The following is a 19658-nucleotide window of genomic DNA, read 5'->3' as shown; positions in this document are numbered from 1 at the left end:
CTCCCAAATAAGGGACAAAGGGTGACGTCACCGCCCCGCGCCCCACGTGACCTCACCCAGCCAGCGGCCACATGGTCCCGCTCCACCAATGGCGGCCGCCCGGGCCGGGAGCACATGGCCGCTGGCTGGGTGAGGACACGTGGGGCGCAGGGCGGTGACGTCACCCTGTCCTGTATTTGGGAGTGAGGAAGTTGGCAACCCCTACAACCTAGGTTAGTCCTATTTGTACTTATGTATGGCAATAATCTGATCTGCACGCAAAAAAAAATCACACTGTACCTTGTTACTCAGGATAATTAAGAAAACGTTGTATCTTTGAACCATGAACCTGCGTTTGGCTGAAATCCCTCGAAACCATCTGGCAGAGAATTCCACAGATTCACAACTCTCTGGGTGAAAAGGTTTTTCCTCATCTCAGTCCTAAATGGCCGACCCCTTAGACAATAGACAATAGACAATAGGTGCAGGAGTAGGCCATTCAGCCCTTCGAGCCAGCACCGCCATTCAATGCGATCATGGCTGATCACTCTCAATCAGTACCCCGTTCCTGCCTTCTCCCCATACCCCCTCACTCCGCTATCCTTAAGAGCTCTATCCAGCTCTCTCTTGAAAGCATCCAACGAACTGGCCTCCACTGCCTTCTGAGGCAGAGAATTCCACACCTTCACCACTCTCTGACTGAAAAAGTTCTTCCTCATCTCCGTTTTAAATGGCCTACCCCTTATTCTTAAACTGTGGCCCCTTGTTCTGGACTCCCCCAACATTGGGAACATGTTTCCTGCCTCTAATGTGTCCAATCCCCTAATTATTTTATATGTTTCAATAAGATCCCCCCCTCATCCTTCTAAATTCCAGTGTATACAAGCCTAATTGCTCCAGCCTTTCAACATACGACAGTCCCGCCATTCCGGGAATCAACCTAGTGAACCTACGCTGCACGCCCTCAATAGCAAGAATATCCTTCCTCAAATTTGGAGACCAAAACTGCACACAGTACTCCAGGTGCGGTCTCACCAGGGCCCGGTACAACTGTAGAAGGACCTCTTTGCTCCTATACTCAACTCCTCTTGTTACGAAGGCCAACATTCCATTGGCTTTCTTCACTGCCTGCTGTACCTGCATGCTTCCTTTCAGTGACTGATGCACTAGGACACCCAGATCTCGTTGAACATCCCCTCTTCCTAACTTGACACCATTCAGATAATAATCTGCCTTTCTATTCTTACTTCCAAAGTGAATAACCTCACACTTATCTACATTAAACTGCAACTGCCATGTATCCGCCCACTCACACAACCCGTCCAAGTCACCCTGCAGCCTTATTGCATCTTCCTCACAATTCACACTACCCCCCAGCTTAGTATCATCTGCAAATTTGCTAATGGTACTTTTAATCCCTTCATCTAAGTCATTAATGTATATCGTAAATAGCTGGGGTCCCAGCACCGAACCTTGCGGTACCCCACTGGTCACTGCCTGCCATTCCGAAAGGGACCCATTTATCCCCACTCTTTGCTTTCTGTCTGTCAACCAATTTTCTATCCATGTCAGTACCCTACCCCCAATACCATGTGCTCTAATTTTGCCCACTAATCTCCTATGTGGGACCTTGTCGAAGGCTTTCTGAAAGTCGAGGTACACCACATCCACTGACTCTCCCCTGTCAATTTTCCTAGTTACATCCTCAAAAAATTCCAGTAGATTTGTCAAGCATGATTTCCCCTTCGTAAATCCATGCTGACTCGGAATGATCCTGTTACTGCTATCCAAATGCTCAGCAATTTCGTCTTTTATAATTGACTCCAGCATCTTCCCCACCACTGATGTCAGACTAACTGGTCTATAATTACCCGTTTTCTCTCTCCCTCCTTTCTTAAAAAGTGGGATATCATTTGCTATCCTCCAATCCACAGGAACTGATCCTGAATCTATAGAACATTGAAAAATGATCTCCAATGCTTCCACTATTTCTAGAGCCACCTCCTTAAGTACCCTGGGATGCAGACCATCAGGCCCTGGGGATTTATCAGCCTTCAGTCCCATCAGTCTACCCAAAACCATTTCCTGCCTAATGTGGATTTCCTTCAGTTCCTCCATCACCCTAGGTTCTCCGGCCCCTAGAACATTTGGGAGATTGTGTGTATCCTCCTCAGTAAACACAGATCCAAAGTAACGGTTTAACTCGTCTGCCATTTCTTTGCTCCCCATAATAAATTCCCCTGCTTCTGTCTTCAAGGGACCCACATTTGCCTTGACTATTTTTTTCCTCTTCACGTACCTAAAAAAACTTTTGCTATCCTCCTTTATATTATTGGCTAGTTTACCCTCGTACCTCATCTTTTCTCCCCGTATTGCCTTTTTAGTTAACTTTTGTTGCTCCCAATCCTCTGTCTTCCCACTCTTCTTTGCTATGTTCTTAAACTGTGGGACCCCTGGTTCTGGACTCCCCCAACATCGGGAACATTTTTCCTACATCTAGCCTGTCCAATCCTTTAAGAATTTTATATGTTTCTATAAGATCCCCTCTCATCCTTCTAAATTCCAGTGAATACAAGCCCAGTCGACCCATCACATGTCAGTCTCGCCATCCCGGGTCCTGCCCCCTCCCCTGACATCAGTCTGAAGAAGGGTCTCGACCCGAAACGTCACCCATTCCTTCTCTCCAAAGATGCTGCATGACCCGCTGAGTTACTCCAGCACTCAGTGTCTACCTTCATAGTTGCATAATAGTTTGTTGTTGGTCTCGTATGATGGTGGTGAGTTCTGTTTCGGTTTTATTGTACTGTATGTATTATTTTAATATTTGAATAAATATTTTTGATTTAAAGAAGGTGATAATAGACAATAGGTGCAGGAGGAGGCCATTCGGCCCATCGAGCCAGCACCGCCATTCAATGTGATCATGGCTGATCATTCCCAATCAGTACCCCGTTCCTGCCTTCTCCCCATATCCCCTGACTCTGCTATCCTTAAGAGCTCTATCTAGCTCTCTCTTGAATGGATTCAGAGAAATGCAGAGCTGTTTCCCGTTACTTCCCAGTGCGTGCGTGGAACAAACCCACCCGGCTTGTGATCCAGACGCCTGTAACTGACCTCATCTGCCTGGGGAGGAGAGGGAAGGTTTGTTCTGTGCTCGAGTGCCCTGTGTTTATTTAGCTGAGATGCTGCTGTGCGGTTTGGACAGGCAGCCTTGCTATGTGCCTATGTGACTTCGAACAGGTTTCTCTCCCCAGCTCCTTCCATCCATCCACCACTTCAGGGCCTCCTGTTCCCACCCAGACCTGCCCAGAGTAGAGGTCAGATCGGGACACACCAGCTCAGCAGACGGATGCACGCCACAAACACTTCATTTTTTTTGCTCTAACACCCTGTTTGAGTAGGAAGGAACTGCAGATGCTGGTTTAAGTCGAAGATAGACACAAAATGCTGGAGTAACTCAGCGGGACAGGCAGCACCTCTGGAGAGAAGGAATAGGTGACGTTTCGGGTCGAGTGTGTACGTCCACTCGTCCCTTCCCACCCAAACCACCCCCTCCCCGGGCACTTTCCCCTGCAACCACAGGAGATGCAACACCTGTCCCTTTACCTCCCTTCCTCGACTCCATCCAAGGACACAAAGTCTTTCCAGGTGAGGCAGAGGTTAACCTGCACCTCCTCCAACCTCATCTACTGTATCCGCTGTTCCAGGTGTGGACTCCTGTACATCGGCGAGACCAAACGCTGGCTCGGCCATCGTTTCGCTCGACACCTCCGCTCAGTCCGCCTAAACCTACCTGATCTCCCGGTGGCTCAGCACTTCAACTCCCCCTCCCACTCCCACACTGACCTTCCTAATTATCTTATATGTTTCAATAAGATCCCCCCTCATCCTTCTAAATTCCAGTGTATACAAGCCTAATTGCTCCAGCCTTTCAACATACGACAGTCCCGCCATTCCGGGAATCAACCTAGTGAATATGAACGGCACCTCATATTTCGCTTGGGCAGCTTACACCCCAGCGGTATCAACATTGACTTCTCTAACTGCAAGTGACCCTTGCTTTCCCTCTCTCTCCATCCCCACCCCCTTCCCAGTTCTCCCACCAGTCTTACTGTCTCCGACTACATCCTATCTCTGTCCCACCCACTCCACTGAGTCTGTAGAAGGGTCTCGACCGGAAACGTCACCCTTTGCTTCTCTCCTGAGATGCTGCCTGACCCGCTGAGTTACTCCAGTGTTTTGTGTCTATCTCCGATTTAAACCAGCATCTGTAGTTCTTTCCTACAGAAGGGCCTGTTTCCACACTTTATGACTCTACAGCTTGAAATACTGTAATAGAGTATACTATATTAAAATTTTTGTAAAGGAATATAGTAATGGAAATGTATAAGTAGTGCCACAGCGGGTAGAGCTGCTGCCTCAGCGCCAGAGACCCAGGTTCGATCCTGACCACGGGTGCTGTCTGTGTGGAGTTTGCACGTTCTCCCCCTGACCTGCGTGGGTTTTCTCCGGGCGCTCCAGTTTCCCCCCACATCCCAAAGACGTGCGGGTTTGTGGGTTAACTGGTCTCTGCAAATTGCCCCCCAGTGTGCAGGGAGTGGATGAGAAAGTGGGACAACACGGAACTGAAGTGTGAACGGGCGATCGATGGTCGGCGTGGACTCAGTGGGCCGTTTCCACGCTGTATCTCTAAAGTCAGAAGCAATTAATTGATCGCAGGGAAACCGAAAGTGTTATTTGACGCAAGCTAATGTGACCACCTCGTTTCTCACGTGAGCCGGCATGGAGGAGCGGGGCCGAAGGGCCTGTTTCCCTGCTGTGTCAGTCTGTGACTCTAGGGATGGGTGTGGTACCAGGTTAGCTCATGCCTTCTGTGGGCAGCATCGGATTCTCAGTAACAGGAAGCAGATGTGTGTGTGTGTGTGTGTGTATGTGTGGACAAGACTCGAGGCACATAGGCAGCCCGGGCAACCTGACACAAGTCACATAGGCGCTTGGAAAAAAATCCCCGCGAAGACAAGTCCCTGGGAGAGAGTTGGTGCGGAGGGCAGAGCGAGCTTAACCTGACTCCTCACTTCAAAGCAACTTTTACAGCAAGCTGTGTACACAGCTGAGACCATCAATTAAACGCTGAGACAGATAGTAGTTTCACAGCCTGTAGGAAGGAACTGCAGAGTCCAGAGTGTTCTATTGTGCAATGTCCCAGACAGAACAATAAAATCCTTACTTGCTGCAGCTCGGCACAATATGTAAACATCGTATAAGAAGCAACAGCTGATGTTGGTTTAAACCGAAGAGAGACACAAAACGCTGGAGTAACTCAGCGGGACAGGCAGCATCTCTGGAGAGAAGGAATGGGTGACGTTTTGGGTCGAGACCCTTCTTCAGACTCTGTCTTCTGTAGTTTAATAGAATCACTTAGAGGTAGAGTTGCCAACTGTCCCGTATTAGCCGGGACATCCCGTATTTTGGGCTAAATTACTTTGTTCCATACAGCCCAGCGACCACGCGCTCCCGGCCCGGGCGGCCGCCATTGGTGGAGCGGTTGCACATGGCCGCTGGCTGGGTGAGGTCACGTGGGGCGCGGGGCGGTGACGTCACCCTTTGTCCCTTATTTGGGAGCGAGGAAGTTGGCAACCCTACTAATACGGGACAAGGGTGGTCCCGTACGGGACAAACTAAATTAGCCCAGAATACGGGATGTCCCGGCTAATAAGGGACAGTTGGCAACCCTACTTATAAAGTCTGACATGAAGCAAGACCACAATTTTATTGCCTGGAGCTGCTGGTAATTATAGGTCCCATTGCTCAGCGTTTAAGAATGTGCACGTTCATTCACATACAAGTCGTCTTTTTTTTCAAAACTCTCCACGATCTTACCTCTACCCTTCAAACACAGAACAGTACAGGAACAGGCCATTCGGCCCACAATGTCCGTGCCGAACATGATGCAGCGATCCCTGCACACTAACACTATCCTACACACACTAGGGACAATTTTACAATCACACCAAGCCAATTTACCTGCAAACCTGCACGTCTTTGGAGAGTGGGAGGAAACCGGAGCACCCGGAGAAAACCCACGCAGGTCACGGGGAGAGCATGCAAACTCTGTACAGACGGCACCCGTGGTCAGGATGGAACCCGGGTCCCTGGCGCTGTGAGGTGGCAACTCTACCCCTGCGCCACCGTGCCGACATCTTGACCGCACATCAGGATTTTGCGTTAGTTAGAACGTTGTCACTGGACAATGGGCCGTGACTTGTGGCCGTTAATATAATAGTGGTATCAGGGAGTGTGTGAGAGTGGGGCTGACCTGCCCACGACCTGAATGATCCCTTAAACAAAGAGCAGCTCACTGGGATTGATTAAAAGAAGCCGCTTCCTTGGTGCTGAATTACAATTAGCTTCAACAGTAGAGTTGCTGCCTCACAGCGCCAGAGACCCGGGTTCCATCCCGACCACGGGTGCTGTCTGTACAGAGTTTGTACATTCTCCCCGTGACCTGCGTGGGTTTTCTCCGGGTGCTCCGGTTTCCTCCCACACTCCAAAGACGTGCAGGTGTGTCGGTTAATTTGGCTTCTGTGAATATTAAATTGCACCTCGTGTTTAGGAAAGTGCTTGTGAGCGGGGATCGCTGGTCGGCGCGGACTCGGTGGGCCGCTCCACCAATGGCAGCCGCCCGGGCCGGGAAGCGGGTTGGGCAGCATCTGTGGAGAACATGGATAGGTGACATTTTGAGTTGGGACCAAAGAAGGGTCTCAACCTGAAATATAACCTCTCCATGTTCTCCACAGATGCTGCCTGACCCGCTGAGTTACTCCAGCACTCTTGTGTCTATCCTTAGTTTAGTTTAGAGATATAGTGCAGAAACAGGCCCTTCGGCCCACTGAGGCCGTGCCGACCAGCAATCCCTGCACACTAACACTATTCTACACACACTGCGACCCTGCGCGGAATTTTAGCTTTAGGTTTTAATATTGTCACCTGTAACAAGGTACAGTGAAAAGATTTGTTCTGCATGCTATCCAATCAGATTAGAAAATAGACTTTAGACTTTAAAGATATAGTGTGGAACCAGGTCCTTTGGCCCACCAAGACTTCTGGTGCTGTCTGTGTGGAGTTTGCACGCCCTCCCTGTGACTGCGTGGGTTTTCTCCGGTCTCCTCCCACATTTCAAAGACGTGCGGGTTTGTAGGTTAATCGGCCCCTCTGTAAATTGCCCCCTAGTGTGCAGGGAGTGGATGAGAAAGTAGGATAACATAGAACTAGTATGTGAACAGGCGATCGAAGGTCAGCATGGACTCTGTGGGCCGAAGGGCCTGTTCCCATGCTGTATTTATACAATCAATTATTCTAAGATGACTGTGAAATAAGCAATATATTGGTAGAAAATGCAACTAGAAAACAAATCTTAAACGTTCCCCCCTCTAACCTTACACCTGTGCACTCTAATGTGTAAAATCTCCCCTCTTGGGACGAAGGCCCCGTTTCTATGCTGTCCGTCTAAACTGAAACATTTTAGCACGCAAACTCTCCTGAATGCGTGAGGAGATTTATGTTCAGAGAGGAGGCTCGGCGGTAGAGTTGCTGCCTCACAGCGCCAGAGACCCGGGTTCCATCCTGACTACAGGTGCTGTCAGTGCGGAGTTTGTACGTTCTCCCCGTGACCCGCCTGGATTTTCTGCAGGTCCTCCCACACTCGAAAGACAATGGACAATAGGTGCAGGAGGAGGCCATTCGGCCCTTCGAGCCAGCACCGCCATTCAATGTGATCATGGCTGATCATTCTCAATCAGTACCCCGTTCCTGCCTTCTCCCCATACCCCCTGACTCCGCTATCCTTAAGAGCTCTATCTAGCTCTCTCTCTTGGGTGCATTCAGAGAATTGGCATCCACAAGACGTACAGGGATTGTACGTTCCTCGAGTCCGAAGGGGCTCGACCCCAAAACGTCACCCCGTCCCTTCTCTCCAGGGATCTGCCTGTCCCGCTGAGTTACTCCAGCATTTTGTATCTATCTTTGGCTTAAACCAGCATCTGCAGTTCCTTCCAACTCTCTTACTCAAAGCTGCGTTGCCAGTTGACTCACAAGCCTCCTGGATCTGTTTGTTGACATCAGTCAATTAAGGCAGAGAGCCTACAGATTGCTCCCTGTATGTTTGTCAAGTTGATAAGGGCTGTCAACTGTTGATGTGACCCAGGTTAAGTATGCTGAGATAATGACTCATGAAAAGATCATTTTAAAGAGTAGTCTTTCAGTTTAGGTTAGAGATACAGCGCAGAAACAGGCCCTTCGGCCCACCGAGTCCGTGCCGACCAGCGATCCCCGCACATTAACACTGTCCTACACACGCTAGGGACAATTTACATTTATACCCAGCCAATTAACCTACAACCTGCACGTCTCTGGAGTGTGGGAGGAAACCGTAGATCTCGGAGAAAACCCACGCAGGTCACGGGGAGAACGTACAAACTCCGTACAGACAGGGCCCGTAGCCAGGATCGAACCTGTGTCTCTGGCGCTGTAAGGCAGCAACTCTACCGCTGCGCCACCGTACTGTAGAACTGAAAGCCTTTATGGATATGTAGACACAAAGAAACGCCAATGCTGGTTTATACCAAAGATAGACACAAAATGCTGGAGTAACTCAGCGGGCCAGACAGCATCTCCAGAGAACATGAATAGGTGACGTTTCATAAGATCATAAATGATAATAATGCATTTTATTTATATAGCGCTTTTCAGATACTCAAAGACGCTTTACAGAGATTTTGAGAACATAGGGAAATGAATAAATAGATAAATAAGTAAATAAATAAATGAACAGAGAAAGGAGACAGAAGGTGAGGTGACCTTCAGTGGTTGAAGGCAGTACTGAACAGGTGAGACTTCAGCGATGTTTTGAATGTGGTGAGTGTGGAGGAGTCTCTAACGGTTTGGGGTAGTGAGTTCCATAGGGTGGGAGCAGCGATGGAGAAAGCCCTGTCCCCCCAGGATCTGAGTTTGGTCCGGATGTGGGGGGATAGGAGATTGGCAGCGGCAGAGCGGAGGGTGCAGGTGGGAGTGTGCCTGTGGAGGAGGTCGGTCAGGTAGGATGGGGCCAGGTTATGGAGGGCTTTGTAGGTTATGAGGAGGATTTTGTACTGGATTCTCTGGGGGATGGGGAGCCAGTGGAGTTTATAAAGGACGGGGGTGATATGGTCACGGATCGAGATGTGTGTGTGAGTAGACAGGCAGCGGAGTTTTGAATGTATTGAAGTTTACTGATGATTTTTGAGGGTGCGCCATAGAGGAGGCTGTTGCAGTAGTCCAGACGGGAGGTGATGAAGGCGTGGATGAGGGTTTCTGCAGCTGTGGAGGAGAGGGATGGACGGAGACGGGCAATGTTTTTGAGGTGGAAGAAGGCTGTCTTTGTGATGTGTTTGATGTGTTTGTCGAAGGAGAGTAGTAAATGATAAGGACAGTATTAGGCCATTCGGCCCATCAAGTCTACTCTGCCATTCAATCATGGCTGATCTATCTCTCCCTCCTAACCCCATTCTCCTGCCTTCTCCCAATAACCTTTGACACCTGTACTTATCAAGAATCTATCTATTTATCTCTGCCTTAAATATACCCACAGATTCCCCACTCTCTGACTAAAGAAATTCCTCCTCATCTGCTTCCTAAAGGAACGTCCTTTTAATTCTGAGGCTGTGTCCTTTAGTCCTAGACTCTCCCACTAGTGGAAACATCCTCTCCACATCCACTCTTTCCAAGACTTTCACTATCTGATAAGTTTCAATGAGGTCTTCCCTCATTTTTCTAAACTCCAGTGAGTACAGGCCCAGTGCCGAAAACTGGTCAGGACCCGTCTCTAGACTGGACTAGAAAGGAATAGAACGTGGAATGAGTACAGAAGTGTGAAAACACACACCTCCAGATTCAGGGACAGTTTCTTCCAAGCTGTTATCAGGCAACTGAACCATCCAACCACAACCAGAGAGCAGTGCTGAGCTGCTATCTACCTCATTGGTGACCCTCGGACTATCCTTGATCGATCTTTACTGGCTTCACCTTGCACTAAACGTTATTCCCTTATCATGTATCTGTACACTTTAAATGTCTCGATTGTAACCATGTGTTGTCTTTCCGCTGACTGGTTAGCGCGCAACAACAGCTTTTCACTGTACCTCAGTACACGTGACAATAAACTGAACTGATCTAAACTGGACATAAAGTGATCATTGTAAAATAAAGCTCAACAGTCTGGAATGTTCTTCATTTCCACCGGTGATTTGGATTTGGTGGGGAGACAGCAACTGTCAGTGATGGTTAGGTGGACTGTGTTCTCCACAGGCACAAGGTCTCGACCCAAAACGTCATCCATTCCTTCTCTCCAGAGATGCTGCCTGACCTGCTGAGTTACTCAAGGCATTTTGTGTCTATCTGTAGAATAGTACATCACAGGAAACAGATCTAGTGTTGAATATAATGTTTCAGCTACAAAGCGCAGGTTTTTTTAATTTTTTTATAAAGTGCACCGGCTGCAATGAGGTAGGTCGGAAGATCGGAGACCAGAGTGAATCATGCCCCCCCGCCCCCAACCGCAAAGTAAATCCCCACAGACCCCCAAAAAACTCACAAAGCTGCCTTCTTTAAACTTATTTTATTATAGGTTCCAGCAAATGTTAAATTCTGCATTTACAGGAAATGGTGTACCCTGTATTTTCTGCCGATGTTTCCTCACTAGTAACGGCACGCACATACGTACACAGTAGATGCAACATGCCCTTCTCTGAACAACCATAAATAAGTCAGCAAGTTAGGACACAAATCCGTACGACAAAAAAAAGATGTACATGAAAATTTACACTCGATCAATTAACTACAACTCAGGTTTGTCCATATTTTGTTTACCCACCAGGAAATAAAAATAAACGCATTCGATTGGAATGAGAACGTTGCTATAGAAACGCTTTGGTGAATGTCCAGAAAAGTTGCTTCACACTCAGAGAGTGTGACTTAGACCGTCCAATCTCCCATTGGACTCTGGCCCTTGCAACACGACCTCGTCTGTAAATAAGTCTAGCCAAAGGGGACTGAACTAAAACATCGCTAAAACCTATCTGAAACCTACTCCACCCCCCCCCCCCCTCCCTCCCCCCAATCCTACCTCCCTCATCCAAGTTCCTCTACCCTCCCCCCCACCCCACCCCCCACCAAACCCGACAGATAAATAACATTTGTGCAACGATGCATGTATTAGCGAAGGGATCAAACATGAATATCATGCAGAGGACAGACACAAAAAGCTGGAGTAACTCAGCGGGTCAGGCAGCATCTGTGGAGAACATGGATAGGTGACGTTTCACAGAGTGCTGGAGTAACTCAGCGGGTCAGGCAGCATCTGTGGAGAACATGGATAGGTGACGTTTCATGGAGTGCTGGAGTAACTCAGCGGGTCAGGCAGCATCTGTGGAGAACATGGATAGGTGACGTTTCACAGAGTGCTGGAGTAACTCAGCGGGTCAGGCAGCATCTTTGGAGAACATGGATAGGTGACATTTTGGGTCGGGACCCTTCTTCAAATTTTCCTTTGGTTGTATTTAATTTTCCGCCTCAGTTCATTGTTCGTTACATCTTCTGGGTGCTTTCGATGGCTTGGCAGAAGATTTAATCGGCATGAAGTCTTTGACAGCCTTCTGTTCAGGCACAAAGCCGGCAGGGACGATCAGCTTTCTGTCCCAAATTTGCCACAACTTGAGGCAGTTATATCAATTATTAACAAAAAGGCCCTCAATTTCCCGGGATTCATCAGTTCCACAACGTTCCATTGCGGACTGAAATCAAACCGATGTGCAAATTGGATCGCTAGGCTATTGAGGACAAAGGTGCAAGGTGCTCAGGTCTGAAGAAGGCTCTGGACCTGAACGTCATCGATCCTGTTCTCTCCAGAGATGCTGCCTGACCTGCCAAGTTGCTCCAGCTTTTTGTGTTCACCCTCAGTGTAAAGCAGCATCTGCAGTTCCTTCCCACACATGAATATCATGCTGCTGATTTGCCAACAGGGAAAGCTACAGTGGTCCACAGCTCCAAAGTGCATTTTTAAGACCCCCTTCCCCCTCTCCTCTCCCCTCGCCCCCCCCCCCCCCACCCCCATCAAGACTGCAGAGCCTCCACTGTGGGGGAGGGGCGCAGTAGGCACTAGGGTTTCACCGCGGCCCCGGCAGCTCGCGGTAATGATCGACCACGTCAGCACATGTGGGTCAAGAGGGTGCCAACTCGGTCCTTCGGTAACTCTGCCAACTCTGGCGCGCTGTGAAAATTGCAGTTAATTGGCAAACTGCGTACACACACACACACACACGTATCAAAATTAAATGGCATTTTGCACAACCCACCCGCCTCGTCTCTGGAGTCTGGTGTCTTGTCCAGAGGCGAGGGCGAGGGGGCTTGCAAACTAGTGCCACAAACGCCGACGTTACACGCCAGCGAACGCGGGCACCAGACGCAAGCTGATGCACGATCAATGCGTCACAGATGGAGCACAGTTGAGAGAAGCCAGCACGATCGCTGTTCATCATGCGAGACTCATCCAAGTCTTGGCTCCTGATCACTACAGCAAATGGGGTGGGGGGGGGGGGGGGGGGAAGAGCCTTCTCTTTCATTCCAGCAGGGAAGCACCCCTCATCTAAAGGAATCCATCTTGTTCTGGTCACTCCACACTGCAGTTTGTTCCAGGGCTTTAGGGGGGGGGGGGGGGCATGCAAAACATGAACTTCACACGTACGTGTGTGAATGCACACTGGCCAATGGTTCCAGCTAGTCAACAAAGGCAGCCGCTCAGAACACACAGTAGCAACATCCACATCCACAAGCACAAACATAATTAGGTAGTGAAATAATACAAGCAAAAATAAAAAAATTGGTCACTTGGAAATCTCAGTTCTCCAGTCAATATCTGCGCACAAGGACATTTCACGAACTTCATCGTCCAATGTTCTGAAGTTCAACCGATCTCTCTCTCTCATACATACACGCGCGCGCGCACACACACACACACGATATTGTGGTGCACATTTTCAGAAACAGAGGTGGTGTTCATGCATTTAAAGACTGTACATTGCAATGATTACAGAAACAAGAAAATAGAATCTAGCTGCGTCACTATTTACATCTTGTACACGATACATTACATCCTGCCAACAACACAGGCTATTTACAACCGGTAGAACAGGTTTTGTTCACCAGATAAACTTGCAAGACAGTGGGCAAAGTTCAGGGCGAGATGAAACAATCCATCTCCGGCAATAACGTCCATCCCAGCTGCTTGAGGTCACAACAAGCAATCCAGTATTTCCGACAGGAGGGGAGGGGAGGTTTTGTTAAAGAAAAAGATGTTTTGATGATGTTTCACTCCCGATATCAACAGAAAATAAAATATAACGGACTCATTCTTGGACGGAGAGAGTCACCACGGCTTCTGACGGTCTCAGCATCTCGATTACATTCTGTGGGGGGAGAAGAAATCAAGATTGTAATCGGAGATATCAAATTTGCATTCAAAGTGCAAACACGAGACATGGTCATCTGCATGCACACAGCTAGGCGGCTAGAGCAGTGAAACTCGCTTGGAGCGCTGATGTACAGGAGGCACCGAGAGATCTTAGTTAGCAATCGAACACCTGGCTCAGTCCCAGTAGCTTGGAGCTTCCTCACCCAGACCACAGTCCCCACCATTGTAGATGTAGCCCAGCCCATCACACACACCACACTCCCCACCTTCTTCCCCTCTTATCAGGCTTCTGAACGGCCCTTCCATAAGCTAGGGCACTGTCCGATTCACCTCTACCCCATTGCGGACATTGGACTTTGTCTGTGTAACTGATGCGCTACAATGCTGAGAACTATATTCTGCACTCTGTATCTTCCCCTTTGCTCTACCTATTGCACTTGACTTTCACCTGATTGTATTTATGTAGAGCGTTATCCGATCTGATAGGATTGCAAGCAAATCAAAGCTTTTCACGGTACCTCGGTACATGTGAAAATAAACCTAAACGCTTGTCATTTTTACTCATTCACAACACGAGCAGCACATATGGGACTCACACCATCCTCGTACTGAGGGGACTCGAGTCACGAGGCCACACTAAGACTATTGCGTAGGAAAGAACTGCAGACGCTGGTTTAAATCGAAGGTAGAGACAAAATGCTGGAGTAACTCAGCAGGACAGGCAGCATCTCTGGAGAGAAGGGTCATCTTCAGACAGAAGGGTCTTGACTTGAAATGTCACCCATTCCTTCTCTCCAGAGATGCTGCCTGTCCCGATGAGTTACTCCAGCATTTTGTCTCTACCTTCGAATATTGTGTTCAGTTTTGGGCACCATGTTATAGGAAAGATGTTGTCAAGCTGGAAAGGGTGCAGAGAAGGATTTGGGGGCCTGAGCTATCGGGAGAGGTTGGGTAGGCTAGGACTCTATTCCTTGGAGCATAGGAGGATGTGTGGTGATCATATCTTAGAGGGCCAAGTCAATGGATATTTTTGCTATCAGATAATGATCATTGTAATTCACTGGAATTTAGAAGGATGAGAGGGGATCTTATAGAAACATAATGTTCTTAAAGGATTGGACAGGTTAGATGCAGGAAAATGTTCCTGACATTGGGGGAGTCCAGAACCAGGGGGGTCACAGTTTAAGAATGAGTGGGAGGCCATTTAGAACTGCGATGAGGAAAAACTTTTTCACCCAGAAAGTTGTGAATCTGTGGAATTCTCTGCCACAGAAGGCAGTGGAGGCCGATTCACTGGATGTTTTCAAGAGAGAGTCAAATATAGCTCTTAGGGCTAATGGAATCAAGGGATATGGGGAATAAGTAGGAACATGGGTACTGATTCTGGATGATCAGCCAGGATCATAATGATGGCAGGGCTGGCACGAAGGGCCGAATGGCCTTCTCCTGCACCTATTTTCTATGGTTCTACGTATTGTCTTCCCGCTGACTAGTTAGCACGCAACAAAAGCTTTTCACTAGACTTCGGTACAGGTGCCAATAAACAACAAACTGAGTACCCTCAGCCACAAGCCCACCCAAGCAACACACCGCACTATCACGAGCAGAATATAACCAGCTTGGCTTAACAGCACTGCCTCTACACAGTTCATTTAATGCAAAATGAATCATCTTCCAGTGAAAGATTTCATTTTTCAATAACCGACAAGCCAGCTAGATCACTGCAGCGTGTGCACATCAGCATGGATTTGGCTTGTTACCTTTGAAGGATTAGCAAAGATCTAAATTTAAAAAATTGAAATATAGTTCGTCTGAGGCCAGTGGAGGTGACGAGGCAGAGGTAAAAAGAAGAGGGAGAGAGCCTTTAAAACCAGGGTTTAGTTGCAGCAAACTTCACATCCCAGAAATTCAAATGTAGACACAAAATGCTGGAGTAACTCAGCGGGTCAGGCAGCATCTGTGGAGAACATGGATAGGTGACATTTCACGGAGGGCTGGAGTAACTCAGCGGGTTAGGCAGCATCTGTGGAGAACATGGACAGGTGACGTTTCACAGAGTGCTGGAGTAACTCAGCGGGTCAGGCCGCATCTGTGGAGAGAAGGAATGGGTGATGTTTCGGGTCGAGACCCTTCTTCAGGTCTCGACCAGAAACGTCACCCATTCCTTCTCTCCCGAGATGCTGCCTGACCCAGTGAGTTACTCCAGCGTTTTGCGCCTACCTTCAATTTATACCAGCATCTGCAGTTTTTTCTTCTTCCACATCTCAGAAATTCAATTAGATTCCGCTTAACAAAACAAATCTAAGGTTTGGTTAGGATTCATCACCAAATCTGAATTCAGAGGATAGTTTTTAAGAGGTGCTGCACCGAGTCCACAATGGGCCAGGGTGGCACGGTGGCGCAGTGGTAGAGTTGCTGCCTCTTGGCGCCAGACACCCGGGTTCCATCCTGACCACGGGCGCCGTCTGTACGGAGTTCTCCCCGTGACCTGTGTGGGGTTTCTCCGGGTGCTCCGGCTTCCTCCCACGTTCCAAAGACGTGCAGGTTTGGAAGTTAATTGTATACTGTCCCTAGTGGGTGTAGAATAGTGTTAGTGAGCGGGGGGGGGGGGGGTGGGGGGAATCGCTGGTCAGTGCAGACTCAGTGGGCCGAATGGCCTGTTTCTGAGCTGTCTTATAATGTTCAATAGACAATAGATAATAGGTGCAGGAGTCAGCCATTCGGCCCTTCGAGCCAGCACCACCATTCAATGTGATCATGGCTGATCATTCTCAATCAATACCCCGTTCCTGCCTTCTCCCCAAAACCCCTGACTCCGCTATCTTTAAGAGCTCTATCTAGCTCTCTCTTGAATGCATTCAGAGAACTGGCCTCCACTGCCTTCTGAGGCAGCGAATTCTACAGATTTACAACTCTGACTGAAAAAGTTTTTCCTCATCTCCGTTCTAAATGGCCTACCCCTTATTCTTAAACTGTGGCCCCTGGTTCTGGACTCCCCTAACATTGGGAACATGTTTCCTTCCTCTAACGTGTCCAACCCCTAAATAATCTTATACGTTTCGATAAGATCCCCTCTCATCCTTCTAAATTCCAGTGTGTACAAGCCTAGCCGCTCCAGTCTTTCAACATATGACAGTCCCGCCATTCCGGGAATCAACCTACGCTGCACGCCCTCAATAGCAAGAATATCCTTCCTCAAATTTGGAGACCAAAACTGCACACAGTACTCCAGGTGCAGTTCAAATTTCACCTCGACATGAATTTACAGGAAGTTAAGAAAAAACATTAATTAATAGCATTCACACAGAAAAACAAGATACTTACAGACAGGCCTTTCTTAATAAAGGCTAGAGATAAAGGAAAATTGGAAGCGTGAAAGAGAAACAGCACAACAAAAAGATAATTAAAAAGGCAAAAACCAGACAGCACAGTCGAAATGATTAGGTGTAATACTCTGCAGATCAACAGCGAAGTGCAGGTTGTAGACTTGCCATTAAACATGCCATTGATAGCAAAGCACACTTGTCCAGGCTTCACACAGCACATTGCCAATGAGAAATGGTGACATTTGTTTTAAGTCAAGTGAAACCATTAAGACTCCACGCAAGAACTGCAGACGCTGGAATCCCGAGCAAAACACAGAGTGCTGGAGGAACTCACTGGGTCAGGTGGCGGTAGACGGGTCTGAGAAAGGGCCCCAGCCAAAAAGTCACCTCCCCATTCACTCCACAGGTGAAGAGGTGAAGGAACGGACCATGGCAACTGTTGGATGCTCCCAAATTATGGCAAATAACCAACAACAATCTTACTCAGTCCAAGGAAAAGTGACGACTCGACACTCTAGCCCAGCCCATCGCACACACCACACTCCCTACCATTGTAGATGGAGCCCAACCCATCACACACACCACACTCCCCACTGTTACAATGGCACTTACAAATGGAAAAGCGCACATTCCCAACAGCAAATGACTTGAAAATGAACTTTCAAAAGGTGCACTGATTACAAAATGGTCTTCCGTAGGAATGTCCCAGAAATAAGCCGTGAAGCAAGCAAGCAGTCCGAGACAGCACAGCGACCTGCGATTAACACCCACACTCGCCACAGCACCAAGCACAGCAACAGAGGCACCATTAGTACGATTATGGAGCAGGGCTTCGATCTAGGCGACCGCTGACTCTAAACTCTCCACACAAGCAGCAGCAGCAGCAGCAGCAGCAAAGCTGTAAACGGTACAGAACAGTCGACTAACTTGTCCAGGCAGGGGAGCGGACCCGTCGGAGGCCAGACAGAGGGCAGTGGCCAGGGAGGAGGAGGAGGAGGCCAGGTGATCCTCTGGCCCTTCCATCCGCGGCTTTTTGTTGGGCTCGGGGCTGGCTAGAGGAGTGACACTATTGCGCCTCATGAGAGGGTTCGCTCCCTTCTTGCCGACATCCTGGGCAGCGGAGGGGGGGGAGGGGGATGGAGAAATGCAGAGTTTAAAGCCAAATGAACACAGGAGCATTGCAAAATAAAAACACTAACCGACCGTGGAACGACCCTGCCGATACTCGCTGTGTTCTGAATCCAGAGTCACAGAGTGACACAGTGTGGAAACAGGCCCTTCGGCCCAACTCGCCCACACCGACCAACATGTCCCATCTACACTAGTCCCACCTGCCCGCACTGACCAACATGTCCCATCTACACTAGTCCCACCTGCCCGCACCGACCAACATGCCCCATCTACACTAGTCCCACCTGCCCACACCGACCAATATGTTCCATCTACACTAGTCCCACTTGCCTGCACTTGGTCCACATCCCTCCAAACCTGTCCTATCCATGTACCTGTCCAACTGTTTCTTAAATGATGGGATAGTCCCAGCCTTAACTAACTCCTCTGATAGCTTGTTCCATACACCCACCACCCTCTGTGTGGAAAAGGTTACCCCTCAGATTCCAGTTAAATCTTTTCCCCTTCACCTTGAACCCATGTCCTCCGGTCCTCGATTCCCCTACTCTGGGCAAGAGACTGTGCATCTACCCGATCTATTCCACTCGTGATTTTGTACACCTCTATAATATCACCCCTCATCCTCCAGCGCTCCATGGAATAGAGACCCAGCCTGCTCAACCTCTCCCTGTAGCTCACACCCTCTAGTCCTGGCAACATCCTCATAAAGAGTGTCGGAAGAGATTCTTCACTTTGACAAAGTACCATCAACATTAAAGTCTACACATTACCAGTGAAAAACACAAGTCACCCTGGTTCACTTACTCCCAATGCTGAGAACTATTTTTCAATGTAGAGATACAGCTTGAAAACAGGCCCTTCGGCCCATCCAGTCCGTGCCAACGATCAGTTGCCCAAACAATAGCTCGATGTTGTCGCACTTTCACTTCCCACACACCAGGAGCAATTTACAGACACCCAATTAACCAATCCTCCTGCACATCTTCAGGACGTGGGAGGAAACCCACGCGGTCACAGTGAGAACGTGCAAACCCCACATGGACAGAACCCAAGATCAGGATCGAACCTGGGTATCTATTTCACAGAGTGCTGGAGTAACTCAGCAGGTCAGGCAGCATCTCAGGAGAGAAGGAATGGGTATCTGGCAGCTCCATCAACTGCCCCACATTTCTGCACTGTCTGCTCTACCTATAGACTAGAGGTTGGCTTGTGTGGAGTTAAGTATAGTGTTATTTGCTTCGATAGTTCCGTTTAGTTTATTGTCACGTGTACCGAGGTACAGTGAAAAGCTTTTGTTGCGTGCTAACCAGTCAGCGGAAAGACAATATACAATTACAATCGAGCCGTCCAGTGTATACGATAAAGGGAATAATGTTTAGTGCAAGATAAAGCCAGTAAATCCGATCAAAGACAGTCTGAGAGTCACCAGTGACCTGGATCGTAGCGCGGGACTGTTCTCTAGTTAGACACAAAATGGTGGAGTAACTCAGCGGGCCAGGCAGCATCTCTGGAGAGAAGGAATGGGAGATGTTTCGACAGCCATTCCTTCTCTCCCGAGATGCTGCCTGACCCAGAGTTACTCCAGCATTTCGTGCCTACCTTCGATTTTAACCAGCATCTGCACTTTTTTCCTGACACACACTGTTCTCTAGATGCTGGCAGGACAGTTCATTTGCAAACAAAGCTTTTCACTGTACCTCGGGACACGTGACAAGAAACCT

The 19658-nt window shown here is 48.6% G+C and overlaps 1 protein-coding gene across 5 annotated transcripts in view; it reads right to left on the bottom strand.

The window, feature by feature from the left end:
- Positions 1–11160: 11160 nt before the first annotated feature.
- Positions 11161–19658, bottom strand: part of pfkfb3 (6-phosphofructo-2-kinase/fructose-2,6-biphosphatase 3) — a 53947-nt gene continuing 45449 nt past the window's right edge. For 3 of the 5 annotated variants that reach the window (XM_078419481.1, XM_078419479.1, XM_078419482.1), the window contains 2 exons: positions 17734–17916; positions 11161–13475 (listed from right to left, as the gene is read on the bottom strand). In XM_078419481.1, coding sequence (XP_078275607.1) covers positions 13416–13475; positions 17734–17916 — 243 coding nt within the window. In that variant the 3' untranslated portion in view covers positions 11161–13415. Of the gene's footprint in view, positions 13476–16804; positions 16828–17733; positions 17917–19658 lie in introns of all 5 variants that reach the window. The other 2 variants (XM_078419480.1, XM_078419483.1) reach the window with 2 other exon arrangements.

The sequence above is a fragment of the Rhinoraja longicauda genome, chromosome 23 (genome assembly GCF_053455715.1).
Source record: "Rhinoraja longicauda isolate Sanriku21f chromosome 23, sRhiLon1.1, whole genome shotgun sequence".
NCBI classification, from domain to species: domain Eukaryota; kingdom Metazoa; phylum Chordata; class Chondrichthyes; order Rajiformes; family Arhynchobatidae; genus Rhinoraja; species Rhinoraja longicauda.
The sequence above is the reverse complement of the archived record's forward strand: the minus strand, read 5'-3'. Positions and strand labels throughout refer to the sequence as shown.